Source organism: Miscanthus floridulus, chromosome 8 (assembly GCF_019320115.1).
Source record: "Miscanthus floridulus cultivar M001 chromosome 8, ASM1932011v1, whole genome shotgun sequence".
Classification (NCBI taxonomy): domain Eukaryota; kingdom Viridiplantae; phylum Streptophyta; class Magnoliopsida; order Poales; family Poaceae; genus Miscanthus; species Miscanthus floridulus.
Genome location: NC_089587.1, coordinates 93,917,178 through 93,932,616, shown reverse-complemented (window position 1 = coordinate 93,932,616; position 15,439 = coordinate 93,917,178). Strand labels below are relative to the sequence as shown.

At 46.5% G+C, this 15,439-nt stretch overlaps 1 protein-coding gene and 1 pseudogene across 1 annotated transcript; both read right to left on the bottom strand.

Annotated features, from left to right (window-relative positions):
* Positions 1 to 219: 219 nt before the first annotated feature.
* Positions 220 to 1,023, bottom strand: LOC136477006 (uncharacterized). The gene has a single exon (XM_066475008.1). It carries the CDS (start codon positions 964 to 966, stop codon positions 505 to 507), a length of 462 nt encoding a protein of 153 aa, XP_066331105.1. The 5' UTR covers positions 967 to 1,023; the 3' UTR covers positions 220 to 504.
* Positions 1,024 to 10,717: 9,694 nt separating this feature from the next.
* Positions 10,718 to 13,339, bottom strand: LOC136477005 (E3 ubiquitin ligase BIG BROTHER-related-like; annotated as a pseudogene).
* Positions 13,340 to 15,439: the final 2,100 nt, after the last annotated feature.

Here is a 15,439-nt window from a genome sequence, read left to right as displayed (position 1 = left end):
CCGCATACACTGATACACCGGCACAGCCAGGCGCCACTCCTAGTTCCAACTTCCATGGAACATTCATGCTCTTCTTGCACTTGCGGTCAACGTTCGTGCCTTCGAGCTCGCTGGCATCGGATGAACGAGACTGAAGCACGACATTTCCTGGACCCTTTTGGCCATCCAAAGAATGAAGAAGGCTCGCCGGAAATTTGGAACCGCACGGGCACGGACATATTAGGAGAGAACAGCTTAGATTAGATTTAACAGAGGCAGGGCTACTTCCTCCAAACCTCTCAGCAAGTAGTATTTACATAGGGCAATTTGTTCGCAATCAATTCTCAACATCACACACGTACAGGTGCAGGTAGAAGAAGGAAAACGAAATCACGCTACATGGATGGCCACCAATACAAAAAAAATCCAAGGTGAGCCGCCATGGCCGCATGGCTGGCGGCAGGGAAGGTCTAACTATTCTACAGACAGACAAGAACGGCGTGGGCGCTCGGGCCCGTGTCTCTGCTACCAGCACTGGTCCGTCTCCCATGTGCGGCGGGGCCGGCCGTAGACGCCCCCGCCGCCGCCGCTCCAAGGGCGCTGCGCCACCGCCACGGCCACGGGCACGGCGCCGCGGTCGTAGCGCGCGCGGGTGTCCGGGTCGGAGAGCGTGGCGTAGGCGTCGTGGAGGCGGACGAACTCCGCGGCGGCGCCGGGAGCGGGCGCCACGTCCGGGTGCCGCTCCCGCGCCAGGCGCCGGTACGCGGCCTTGATCTCCCGGCCCGTCGCGCCGGCGCGCAGGCCCAGCACCTCGTACAGCGTGGCGGCGGCGGCGCTCCCCCTCCCCACAGCCGGCGCCGCGGCGCACCGGATCTTGGTCTTGCTGGGCTTGGACTTGGGCTCGACGGAGGACGCGCCGCCGAACAGGAACGACGACCCCCCGACGGCAGCCTTCGGCGCCGACACCCGCAGAGGCGCAGAGATCATCAGACGGAGGGACGGAGAATCCAAAGATCTGAGGACACAGGAATTGGGGAAGATGTCACAGGTGGTTGGCGTCCGTGTCTGCTCGCGCGTCTTATAGCTGGTTTTCGACAGGTTGGAGATGTCCGTGTTTAGTTCGTGAATTTTGGTAATTTGACTACGGTATCACTTTTGTTTTTATTATTTGACAATTAGTGTTTAATTATAGATTAATTAGGTTTAAAATATTCGTCTCGCAATTTCCAACCAAACTATGTAATTAGTTTTTTTTTCACCTACATTTAATGCTCTATGCACGTATCGTAAGATTCGATGTAATAGATACTGTAGCATTTTTTATGAAACTTTTTGGGAACTAAACCAACGTTGAGGTGGGTGCGCGTCAGCGTAGTCCTGTGCTTGGGGGACACGCCCCCGCGCCACGGTGGGCGGCGCACCCGGACCTGGGGGCGCGTCGCTGTCCGGCGCCCGCGGATTTCTCGTCCGCCCAATTGGCCCCCCTGATGGGAGCACCTGAGTTTTGATTCGGATTCCCGTGGGTTTGCCCGTTGCGCCACCCCCGGCCGACCTCTGTTTGCGTTTGCCTCTTGGCGCCGCTTGACGGTTGAGACTTGTGAGTTGGGACTGACTGGTCGGGACTCTTGCGCGGCTGAGGAGAGCAACGGCGTTTTGCCTACCACTCTGCCTCGCTGTCGAGCCATTGACACCCGCTTTCCGCTGCAGTCCTGTGCTGCGGCCGGTGCTTCGTGCCAGCCGGGCGGGACTTGCAATGTCCACATCCACCGCCACCCTGTTCCGGCGAAATTTGGTGCTGCTGGTAACCGACGGTTCGCCGCCGACCACGGCACTACCACATGCCAAGAGTTGGCTTTTGTCCATGCACAGCAAAAGCCGCTTCCGAGCATGTACACACAGGAACAGCGTGGGAAAGGAACCCGCGCCGACATCGGCACGGCCCCGGCCCCCGGACCCAAACTCGTGTGTCGCGCGCAGCAGTGATATGCTGGGTCCTGTTCTGTAGATCAAAGACTCCCACGAGTATGTGTGTGCTACGAGCTCTTGCCTGTGCTCCCCGTGAGCCTGGAGACGATGGACGCCTTGCTGGCTCCGTTCTTGAGAAGTCGACGGATCGGGAGATGGTGAGTAAGGTGAAGGCAGGCGTGTTTGAGAGGTTACTGAGATGGTGACTGGTGAGGAGGTGAAGAAGGGTAGCGCCGAGGAGAAGCTCGGGAAAGTTGGATTGCTGTTTGGATTCGCCATTGAAGAAGGCTAAGCCAAAGGCAAAAATCTGCAAACAAGGTCTTGAAGAAGCAGCCTTCATCTGCTGTGAAGCGCTTGCGCAAGTTGCAGAGTTCCTCAGCATGAGTTTTTTGGTGTATTGATGCCGTGATGGTCATATCTTTGTATCTTTTTTGGTTTATTATCATTACTTAATTCTTATCCTTTTTTGTAGGTTACTTTTATACTATTGTTGACTTCGCTGTCAGTCCATATTTGATGTATTGCTTAATGATTTGCGTTGTCTCTGTGCTTTTTGTTAGATTGATCTCCTGACCAATAAGCCCAACGGTCTATTGGGCCTTGGTCTCGCGCCCTGATCGGGGGCGCCCAACCCTACATGGTTGGTGGGCCCCCGTCGCACTGCGCTATATAAAGAGGTGGGGGCTGGCGGCTCAAAGTACGAGGTTCGCCGTGAGCCGCAAACCCCACCGACAAACCCTAATACCGATCTAAGAGGGCGCGCAGCCAGCGACGGGAAGCTCCGCTGACCCTCGCCGTCGTCACTGCTACGCCCCGTCTACTCTGCATCGACGTCCGGGCAACCTCTACTCCAACCATCGCTGCCCGTGAGCAGACTTCACCGACGAAGCTGATGGAGGCCTCTGGATCCACTCCCTCTGGGATTTCAGGTTCGACACCTTCTACTTCCTCTAGATAGCTTTTTAGGCCTACATCGTTACCGTTGTCTACTGCACCATGATCTCTACCCTCTAGACCGACTGCTAGATGATTCAAGGTTTAATAACAATGGCATCGGAGCCTACTAGCACGTAGATCTAGATAGGGGTAGAGAAAGAATGAGATCACGATCTCGGATCGGATCTGATGAAACCCTAACCCTAGATCGGGTTTTAGGGAAGGAAAAGTATGAAGAGGGGAACCTACCCGGTCCTCCCGACACCGCCGTTGCGCGGAAAAGCTATCACCGCCGCCATGGTTGGCGCGCGGACAGAGGCCCGGCTCGGCCGTGGCTCAGGGAAAACAGTGTCGTCCCCAACCCATACCCTAACCCGCTCGGTGATTGACTGAGAAGGGGAAAAGAACCGATTTCAAATCGGAAAAGCAAACCCTAACCCTAATCGGAAAATCGGGCCAAAATTCGAATCAAAGAAACCGAAAGGGGAAAGAAAAGGAAGAGGGTGGCTCGGCTCGGCTCACCTCACCGTCGTGCACGCCGCCGCGCGGGGAAAAGAAAGGGTCGGCCGGAGGTGATCTGCTCGCTGGAACAGCCACTAGGGCGCTGCGGCCAGGCCGCTCAACGACGGCGCGCTCACCCGCTGGGGAGCGCGCACGCCGGCGAGGGGGCCGGAGACGGCGCCGGGGCTTGCTGAGCTCTCTCGCCGTCGAAGCTCCTCGCTCGGTGTCTGCTGCGGCGGGACTGAGTGGAGAGGAGAGAGCAGTGAGGGGCGAAGAGAGAGAGAGCGAAGCCGAATGATGCTAGGTCAAGGGCGCCGCGCCGGTCGCTGGGGTTTTGATCTCGCGACGCGCGCGGGCAGCCGTCGGATGGAGATGGACGGCCACGAGCGACTGGGCCAGCGCCGCAGCCCAGGCGGGAAAGGGCGTGAGGCCGAAATCCCGGCCCAGGCCCAGGTTGCGGCCTGGGCGCGGGGGAGAGAGCGTCGCGCGGCTGGGCGCCGGGTGCGCTGGAGCACGCGGATGGGCCGCGGCAGCTGGGCCGAGTGCGCTGGCGCGCGCGCGCGCGTGAGCAGGCCGTGGGCCGCGCGTGTGCTGGCTGGGCCGAAATGGTCAAATGAATAGAAAAGTCACAGTTTTTGTTTTCCTTATTTTCCAGAAAACAGTTTGATCAATTTGAATTGATTTTTTATGATAATTTTCTGTACAAAATTTATCCAACGATATTTTTTGTTCAGTAAATAGTAAATTTGCTTCTGGAAAATAGGAAAAAGATTATTAAATGTTAAAGTTTCCGCTGCGTATTTAAAGATGTAATTTTCATTATTAAATTCGAACCAACGGGAGAATTTAATTTTGAAAATGGATATGTTTTAAATTGATTATAATATTGTCGTTATTCTGACCAACGTTGATTAATGGCAATATTATAATGTTTTTGTTATACATTAATTCTATTTCTGCCCAACGGTGATGTAGAATTAGTGTAGAAAATAATTGTATGTTTTAATTTTGACCAACGTTAAATTAAGGCATGCAATTATTGGTGTTATTTCTGTTCTCACCCTATTTGAATTATGTTTTCAGGAGGATACAACTTGATGAGTTGTATCAAAGAGATCCCCACTCTAAAAGGTGATAACTATATTGAGTGGAAGAAAAAGATAGACCTGGCCTTTATCCTCGCTGAGGTGGACTGGGTTGTCACCACACCGTGCCCCAAAGAACCTGTGGCACCGGTGAGGGAGACAGATGAGACTGATACTGCATGGCAGAACAGAGAGCGGGATTTTACTCCCGTAAAGATGTCCTATGACCTTGAGCATAGAAAATGGGTCACTGCCAATAAGAAGTGTTTGGCAGTGATAAAGAACACGATTGAGCCTGCCATTGTGGGCTCAATTCCAGACTGTGACACGGTCACAGAGTACCTAGATAGAATAAAGAGTCAGTTCACTGGCTCTTCAAAGACATATGCAACCCAGCTGATCAAGCAGCTGGTTACAAAAAGGTACTCTGGTGGTGGCAGTGGCATTAGAGAGCACATACTGAGAATGAGCAATCTGGCATCTAAGCTCAAACCAATGGATTTGGCACTCAAGGATGAGTTCCTTATTCATTTGATTTTTGCTTTTTTGCCCAAAGAATTTGACACATTTGTTGTTAATTACAACATACAGCCTGAAAAATGGGATTTAGAAAAGCTCATTGCCATGTGTGTGCAGGAGGAGGAAAGAATAAAAGTTTCACAAGGTGGTTCTGTCAACTACCTAAAAGATAAGAAAAAGAACTATAATAACAGTTCTTCCTCCAAATCATCTGGAAAATGTTCCATGCAACAGTCTCAGAACCAGCAATTCCTAGTGGCTAAAGACCAGTGTCTCCACTGCAAGAAGACGGGACATTATAAAAAGAATTGTCCTGATTTCTTAAAGATGATAATGAAGAATAAAGGTGAGAATATTATTACATTCGTAAATGAATCCTTGTATGTAAAGTTTTCAAAATCTACTTGGTGGATTGATTCAGGTGCAACTATTCATGTTGCTAATTCATTACAGGGATTTCGTTCGATGAGAACTTTGCAAAGAAGCGAAAGTTTCATTAAAGTCGTAAATGGAGAACAAGCAGATGTTGAGGCCGTTGGTGATCTTCCATTAGAGCTTGCTGATGGCTTCATAATTATTCTTAGAAATGTTCTTTATGTACCTTCTTTGCAAAGAAATTTGATTAGTGTATCAAAGTTGGACCATGATGGTTATGATTGCCATTTTGGAAATGGCAAATGTCAGATATTGTTTAATAATAAATGTATTGGTCTTGCCTTCCGACAAGACGAGCTTTATTTGTTATCACTTCGTGAAAATGTTAATTCCGTATGTGATGTGAATGAAAATGTATCCTCATCGAACAATAGAAACAGAAAACAAAAGAGAGCTCACGATGCGTTGTCGAAATTATGGCACTGTCGTTTAGGCCATATTTCGAAGGAGAGAATAGAAAGACTAGTTAAGAATGATATTCTTCCTCCATTAGAGCTCTCAGAGTTAGAATAATGTAGAGATTGCATAAAAGGAAAGTATATAAAGAAAATTAAGAAAGATGCCAAACGAAGCACAGGAATTCTACAAATTATTCACACAGACATATGTGGTCCTTTTCCTGTGAAAAGTGTGGATGGCTATGATTTATTCATAACATTCACAGACGATTACTCTCGGTTTGGCTATATTTATCCAATTAAAGAAAGAACAGAAGCGTTGGATAAATTTAAAATATTTAAAGCAGAAGTTGAAAATCAGCATGATTTAAAGATTAAGATAGTCAGGTCTGACCGTGGAGGAGAGTACTACGGTCGGCATACCCCATATGGACAAGTTCCTGGACCTTTTGCAAGGTTCTTACAGGAGAATGGTATAGTCGCCCAGTATTCAACACCGGGCGAACCTCAGCAGAATGGAGTAGCTGAAAGGCGTAACCGTACCCTGATGGATATGGTGCGTAGTATGATAAGTTACTCCACTTTATCCACGAGTCTGTGGATGGAGGCGTTAAAAACCGCCATTCATATTCTCAATAGAGTACCAAGTAAGTCGGTGCCCAAAACACCGTATGAGTTGTGGACAGAAAGAGTACCCTCACTTAACCACTTGCGTGTGTGGGGGAGCCCTGCTGAGGCTAAAGTTTTTAACCCAAACATTAGGAAGCTAGATCCCAAAACAGTGAGTTGCCATTTCATTGGCTACCCAGAAAAGTCAAAGGGTTTTCGTTTCTACTGTCCTAACAGACATACAAAGTTTGTGGAAATGAGACACGCTGTCTTCCTAGAGGATGAAATGATTAGGGGGAGCATGGTAGCTCGAGAAATTGACCTTGAAGAGAAGCGGGTGTATGCACCCACTCCGATCATTCATGAGCCATTTTTCTCACTACTTGCTGTTGCTGCACCAACAGTACAAGACACTGTGGTGCCAGCACCTGTTGTTATCCCGCCTGTGGCAACAATGAATGATCATGAGGAACCTGTGCCTCAGGATCCTATAGAACCTATTGCCACACATGAGGGGGAGCAACAATAGCCTCAGACAGAAAATGTGCCAATTGAGGAGGCCCCTAGAAGGTCTCAAAGAGTTAGAAAATCAGCTATTCCTGCTGATTATGAAGTGTACAACACTGAAGAATTTCAAATGGAGGATGATCCCACCTCATTTGAAGAAGCCATGAAAAGTGATCATTCGTCAAAGTGGCTTGAGGCCATGGAAGATGAGATGAGATCAATGAATGCAAATAAAGTTTGGGATTTGGAGATAATTCCTAAAGGAGCCAAAATAGTAGGCTGTAAATGGGTCTACAAAACAAAACTTGACTCTCAAGGGAATATAGAGAGATATAAAGCCCGACTTGTGGCAAAAGGCTTTACACAAAGAGAATGGATTGATTACAATGAGACCTTTTCTCCAGTCTCATGTAAGGATTCCTTCAAAATCATAATGGCATTAGTGGCACATTACAATTTGGAATTACATCAGATGGATGTAAAGACGGCATTTCTCAACGGAGACTTAGAGGAAAATGTTTACATGACACAACCGAAAGGTTTTGTCATGGAAGGAAAAGAACGTTTGGGATGCCGCCTAAAGAAATCCATTTATGGATTAAAACAAGCTTCAAGACAGTGGTACTTGAAGTTTGATCAGACAATAAAGAATTTTGGGTTTAAAGATAATGTTGAGGACAATTGTGTCTACGCAAAGTTTAAGAATGGGAAGTTTATCTTCCTTGTCCTGTATGTGGATGATATCTTACTCGCTAGTAGTGATGTCAGTCTACTACTGGAAACAAAGAAGTTTTTGTCCTCAAAGTTTGATATGAAAGATCTTGGTGAAGCTTCGTTCGTTCTAGGGATCGAGATTCACCGAGATAGAAGCAAAGGGGTATTAGGACTGTCACAAAAGGCATATATAGAAAAAGTCTTAAAGAAATTCAGTATGCACAAATGTAGTCCCTCACCTGCTCCTATAGTTAAGGGCGACAGATATGGGGATTTTCAATGCCCCAGGAACCAATATAAGATCGATCAAATGAAAGTGGTTCCATATGCTTCAGCTGTCGGAAGCTTGCAATATGCTCAAGTGTGTACGCGCCCTGACTTGGCATTTGTTACCGGGTTACTTGGCAGATTCCAGAGCAATCCTGGAATAGAACACTGGAAATTGGTAAAGAAAGTCTTGCGTTATTTGCAAGGAACGAAAGGCCTCATGATGACGTATAGAAGATCTGATTCACTCCATATAGTGGGATATTCAGATTCTGATTATGCGGGAGATAATAGAAAATCCACGTCTGGATATGTGTTTACTCTCGTAGGGGGAGCTATTTCATGGAAAAAGCTCAAAGCAAACCGTCACTACATCGTCCACAATGTATGCCGAGTTTGTAGCATGTTATGAGGCAACGGGGCAGGTGAACTGGCTAAAGAAGTTCATACCCGGTTTGAAGGTGGTTGACGACATCAATAGACCACTGAAGTTATACTGCGATAATAATCCAGCAGTACAGTATGCTCACAACAATAGGTCAAGTGGTGCTGCCAAACACATTGACATAAAGTATTATGTTGTGAAGGATAAAGTCCGGGATCAAATGATAAGTCTTGAGCATATAAGTACCGAAAAGATGCTCGCGGATCCGCTTACAAAAGGCTTACCACCCAACGTGTTCAGAGAACATGTAGCCGGCATGGGTTTAAGGGAAAGCCTATGATTCCTGGACTATAAAGGGCCCAAAAGTCAAAGTAACTATTTCAGATCAGAGACGTGCATTGTAGCTGTTAAATCTATCGGCGATTGACCGTGACGATGAGACATGCTCTATGCATCATCTGTGAAGAAATGAGTAAGGATAAAAGGATTGAAGTTTAAAGTTTAAAGATAAAAGTAATAGTGAGATCAAGGGGGAGAATGTTAGATTGATCTCCTGACCAATAAGCCCAACGGTCTATTGGGCCTTGGTCTCGCGCCCTGATCGGGGGCGCCCAATCCTACATGGTTGGTGGGTCCCCGTCGCACTGCGCTATATAAAGAGGTGGGGGCCGGCGGCTCAAAGTACGAGGTTCGCTGTGAGCCGCAAACCCCACCGACAAACCCTAATGCCGATCTAAGAGGGCGCGCAGCCAGCGACGGGAAGCTCCGCTGACCCTCGCCGTCGTCACTGCTACGCCCCGTCTACTCTGCATCGACGTCTGTGCAACCTCTACTCCAACCATCGCTGCCCGTGAGCAGACTTCACCGACGAAGCTGATGGAGGCCTCTAGATCCACTCCCTCTGGGATTTCAGGTTCGACACCTTCTACTTCCTCTAGATAGCTTTTTAGGCCTACATCGTTACCGTTGTCTACTGCACCATGATCTCTACCCTCTAGACCGACTGCTAGATGATTCAAGGTTTAATAACACTTTTATGATAATCATGTGGTGATTGCAGCAGTAGTACTGTAGACTGTAGTAGCTCTTATGTTTTCGGGTGTATTTGAGGTTTCCTGATGGACCCCTTTCTTTCCTGAACTACCCATCTCGCAGCCACGATTGCAGGTTAGAATATTGTTTGTGATATGTTATGTCACTGTTGGTACTCTGTTTAAGTTGAACATCAATACAGGCATGCAGCCAGCCGTGAGCCATTGTGGTTTTTTCCGCACTGTTCGCTTGTCTCATAATCCGTACTTTTCAGCTTGTTTTTTTTTTTCAGCCGGAACAGTGCTTCGGCTTGTTTTTTCAGCGAAGCGAACGAGACTGTTCTAGATTTTGTGGTTATTTATGAAATTTGCTGAACTGTGGACAGACACGATTTGTAAAATTTCTAATGCTGCTGATTATGTTTTTGAACGTCCAATTTGTGGTAAATTGAATTTGACTTCATCCTGTAATTCAGAAACTTTCAGTAAGATGCAGGCCTTTTTACCTGTCCTGATCTATGCTTTGGAAATGTTTAGCAGACAAAAGTACTTACGGTAATTTATAAGTTCAATCAAACCTGTTATTTTGGTCTTCTCTTCTGAGCTAAGGATGCGCTAATATCCAAGCTGTTCAGTTTCAACAAATAAGCTTTGCGTTACCATTGGTCCTGAATTTGTATCTGTTGTGCAATTTAACAATTGCATCATGTTGACAACTGTTGCTTTGTGCTAATTTACATGTGATGTTGTTTGCCCATCACCATGGTCATGTGCTGCCTGTATCTAAATGTCAAGCCTGTGCTGTCAGAATTTTGTTCAGAATCCTCAACAGCTTGAGTAACTATGCTACTATTTCTTCCGTGTCCTCCACTTCTCTGAACACATCAACCCTGCACTGCATGATATGTTTGTATCTTTTTTTTTTTGCTCTGGTTTATCAGTACTTGGTTGTGAGCTCGTTTATGCACCCTTTGGAAGGAAGGAGTTTTTATATTTCCTGTGTTTGTTTTCAATTTTCTACATAATTTTTATGAAATTCCTGTGTTCTAAAGTTAATCTTACTGTATAATATGAGTAAGTCTCCCCAAACATGCTTGACTGTAAGCCCATTTACTGTGTACAGTAAGATTTTTCCAGAAACCTCTGTGGTACCTAAACAATTTCAGTATCCGGCAGAAACACAATTCCCGCAGACCCCAGCATACCACTGTTGTTCTTTTGACTCATGGATTCCTGCCCGTTTCAACAGCGATCTTACGCATCAGTAGTGACCAGTTACACAACTCATGTCAACTCAACTCATTTGAACACAAGCAGCATCTTCAGGAACAAAAATGCCCCGTCTCAAAATAAAAAAAAGGAAAAAAAATGCCACCATTTTAAACATGAAAAGATCAGACAAATATTAAAACAATGGCTATTGTCTATTGGTATGATTGTTATTTTACATCTACAAGCAATGAATCACGAATGAATCATCAGCGTCTAATGGAATGCATAAATAACCAGCGGCGTGGCCATAAAAATTAGCAGCAGGTACAGGGGGGCTAAGCCTGTTGAACTGAAGAAACCAGGGAAACAGACCCATCCATTTCCTTGCTTAACTGAACAATTCAACAGTTGCCGCTGCTTTCATTTCGCCAATGGCAGATAAATATCAGCCGCCGCTATTTTCTTCCAATTGAATAGTCATGCCTGCTTGTTCACAGAGTTGGAAACTTCAGCACTGCACATCGGGCATACCTGACACGGTCAAAGGATATATGTCAAATTCATGCAGTTCAGACACTTATCCATTATTCAATTGGATGTCCAAGTTGCGTTCAGAGTAACGCTGTTCTTGATTGTTTTATCATGCTAAATGGTGTATCTTAATAAAAGGATAGAATCGTAAAACCATTCCAAAATCCGATGTTTCTGGGAAAGCTTAAACATCATTAGAGAAGGATTTCAGAAAATATATGGTGGTGCTTATACCTTGTTTAACTGCAGCCACTGGTTTATGCACTCAGAATGGTATTGATGTTTGCAAGGAAGTGCAACTAATGACTCGCCTTCGTCAAACTCCACACGACAAATAACACATCTGCAAATGAGTTTGATAAATCAGGATAACACTCTGCACACAGATAGCATTTTTAGGGACAAAGCATAAGAAAATGATGTTCATACTGTTCCATGTTGCCATCTTGCTTGTCTTGTGCCTGGTAAGTTACCGAGGGTAATGAAGCAATAGTATCAGCAGCAAGGCCTTTGCTTTCTGTACCGACAACTTCACCCAATGCAATTAGCTCCTGAAATCACCAGATTCATGAATGTTTAATAACACATCTTTCAGGTTCCAGGTTTACAAGGAAAGTAGAAAAAATGCACAAAACATCCTATTCTCTTCAATAAAGATAACTTGCCTCATAAGAGTATTCATCTGGATCAACATCTTCTCATGCATCCTAAAGTTCAAAATAACATAACAATTAAATATCAGATACCAGCTTTATTCCAAGGAGATTTTCAATCAATATTATCAACAAAATAAGAACCATTTCCAAATAAAAGAAATTGATTTCAATATGAGATTTCAAATGGAAGCAGTTACATGATTGCTTCTCAACAGCCAATCATCGATAGTAACATGAAAATCCTCACTCCGAATTAAACTGTTTTTAGTACATTCGATTAAAATTCTACACCCTCCATTCCAAATTGTAAGTTGTGTTTTTTTAGATACATAGTTTTTACTTTATATCTATATACATAATGTATATCTAGATACATAACAAAAGCTATGCATATATAAAAGCCCAAACGACTTACAATTTGGAATGGAGGAGTATTACTTACCAGCAAGAAGGAAATTCTGACTAACACCTCAAGATTATGATGTACTACCACCGTATTGAGCTCCAAGAAATGTTGTGGCAAGATATTTCACTAGCTTAAACAGTTCATGTGTTCGTATTATCACCACTAATAACCATGCATTTGTATTATTACCACTAATGATCTTAGGAATTCTTTATGAAACTATCCGAAGGTACATAATCTGATTCGTCCTGTTCGTGAACTGAATTAGATAGAAAATGTCACCTGTCTATGAACCCCATCATCTTCATCCTCCTCCTCGTCCCCAGCATCATCCTGCTCCATGGCTCGCCCTGGTACACAGCCGCAGATTAAGCATCATACAAAAAGGGGAAAAGAAGATCAAAGGCGACTGAATTTCGACATCAGTATTCGGTCAAAAAAAATTCGACATCAGTCTGTACACTCACAATCACCGATCCCAACAAGCGCCATGAGCCTGTCGGCGACGTCGCGCTCCTAGGCGTCCTGCAGGGCCCGCGCGAAGGCCTCGTCGTCCTCGTACTGCGCAGGGTCCAGGTCCAGCTCCCCCTCGGCCCCCTCCGCTTCCGCGTCCCCAACCTGCCCGTCCTCGTCGAACGCCTCCCCTTCCTCCTCGTAGTCACTCCCATCGTCATCTTCCCCCTCCTCGTCGTCGTAGTCGTAGCTCCCGCGTCCGAAATCGCGTACTCGCCGCCGGTCAGCATCATGTACGCCCGCTCCTGCAGAAAGCACGAGGAATCAGCGGCGAAGTCTCGTAGCAAGCCCCTACCTGGCTGCCCCCCATGGGGCCCGGTCCGGGCGCAACCGACCCCACGAGATCTCCAGCACTTACCTGCTCCTGGAGGACCCGGGCGAGGGCGAGGTCGGCCTCCTCCTGGCTGAGGCTGGTGAACGGCCGCCTCCCGTCGGCGGGCGGCGAGGCCGCCGCCGCAGCAGCAGCAGCGGCAGAGGCACCGTCGTCTCCGGCGGCGGACGCCGGGACATTGACGCTGGCGTTCTGGTTCTGGTCGTGGTCGGGGCTGGGCTTGTCGGCGCCGCCACCGTCGATCCGCTTGGATGAGCCGTCCATCGCGCTGAGCGCGGTGGTGGGATTCGAGAGAGAGACGGAGGAGATGGGAGGCGGTGTCGTGTGCTTCGGTCTGCGCGCGTGGGGGTTAAAACGTTGGGAAAGCGGCGAGAAGCGAACAAGGCAGAGCGGTCGCGGCTAGAAAATTGGAAATTTGCCCCTCATAAGTCCACTTTTAATATTTTTCTTCCTCTCTCCCTCTCTAATGGAGACGGGGATCCCGATCTTTCGTCAGGTGATGGTAACTATCGTTGTGACGGAGAATGACACACCGATCCGGTTTCAGATCAAAAGATCGAACCCTGCAATCTTAGCACCACAGCTCCTTTGGTTATCAACAAAGTCACGGACCAGGTTGACCTCACCAAGAAGGCTAATCCCTGCCTGCGCAACGAAGAACACAAGCAAGAACAAGAAAGAACGCAACCAAATTGCAGATGAAAGATTAATCTCACAAGTTGGGATCTCACAAACCGAAGAACGGCGAAACTGTTTCTTGACAGAATAATCTAAGCAAAACCAAACCTAATGGAGGGGCGGCGGTTGTTTATGAAGACTCTAGAGTCGTGCAAGACTCTGGACGCGCCCCTAATGGACCCAAACTTGATACATGGTCCAACGGACCAAAAGACGGTGTCGCAGCACCTGGCAGATTCTGGACGCTGACTTATTTCGACGATTTCTGTTGATTCTGAACAGCTTTTGACGTGAAACCACTTGGATTGGCTTCCTTATCAAATTAGCTTTCCATCCATATGTGGATCATCGAAAACGGAGTCCGAATGCGTCCTGGGCGACCAGTTTAAGACAGACTGGTCCTGGAGGCCGAGGCAGACTCGAATTCGTGTTGGACTAGGCCTCCGACTTGTGTTGGACGTCCTTGCTGGTCATCATCACCTTCTCCACGTCCTCTTAGTCCCTCTTGACCCTCTCCAATGTTTCTAAGCAAGATAACATCATTAGGTAGTAGTCTATTCTCAAAAGTATGAAAAGGATCGCTTAAGAACGAGCTCACCTGTAAATTGAGTTGACGCATTCGAGCCCAGGTCATTGGACCTTGCATGATGGTTGGAGGATCAGCTGGTACATCCTCCCCCTCTTGAATTGGAGTCGTCCTCGACTCAAGCTCATCTTCTTCTCCCAAATAAGGTTTCAAATCTGTAATGTTAAATGTGGGACTAACCCTGAACTCGGGTGGCAACTCAAATTTGTATGCATTATCATTTATTTTCTCAATAATCTTATAAGGACTAGCTGCTCTTGGCATTAATTTAGACTTACGTAGCTCAGGAAATCTATCTTTTCTTAAATGTAACCAAACCAAATCACCCGGTTCAAATTTAATCTCTTTTCTACCTTTACTACCAGCAATTCTATATTTTTCATTCATGCTTTTAATATTTGCTTTAGTTGTTTCATACAACTTATGAATAAAATCAGCACGCTCTCTAGCATCACTATGTATTCTCTCAGTGGTAGGTACAGGTAAAAGATCAATTGGAGCACGGGGGTTAAAACCATACACTACCTGAAAAGAACTTACCTTGGTGGTGGAATGTTCTGCCCTGTTATATACAAACTCCACATGCGGCAAACACTCTTCCCACATCTTCAAATTGCGCTTTAAAATGGTTCTCAACATGGTGGACAATGTTCGATTCACAACCTCAGTTTACCCATCAGTTTGGGGATGACATGTTGTAGAAAACAACAGCTTGGTCCCCAATTTATTTCACAATGTGCACCAAAAATGACTCAAGAACTTTGCATCACGATCTGAAACAATAGTAGAAGGCATACCATGCAAGCGAACAATTTCTTGAAAGAAAAGGTCAGCAATATGAACAGCATCGTCGCTCTTATGACAAGGAATAAAATGTGCCATCTTAGAAAAACGATCAACCACCATAAAAATACTATCCCTCCCCCTCTTAGTCCTTGGCAATCTCAACACAAAATCCATAGATATATCTGCCCAAGGAGTAGAAGGAACAGGAAGAGGCATATACAAACCATGTGGGTTCAAACGCGACTTAGCTTTTTGACATGTGGCACACCGAGCCACGTACTGCTCCACATCACGCCTCATCCTAGGCCAAAAGAAGTGTGTGGACAGTACCTCTTCCGTCTTCTTGGCACCAAAATATCCCATCAATCCACCTCCATGTGTCTCCTGCAACAATAAAAGACAAACGGAA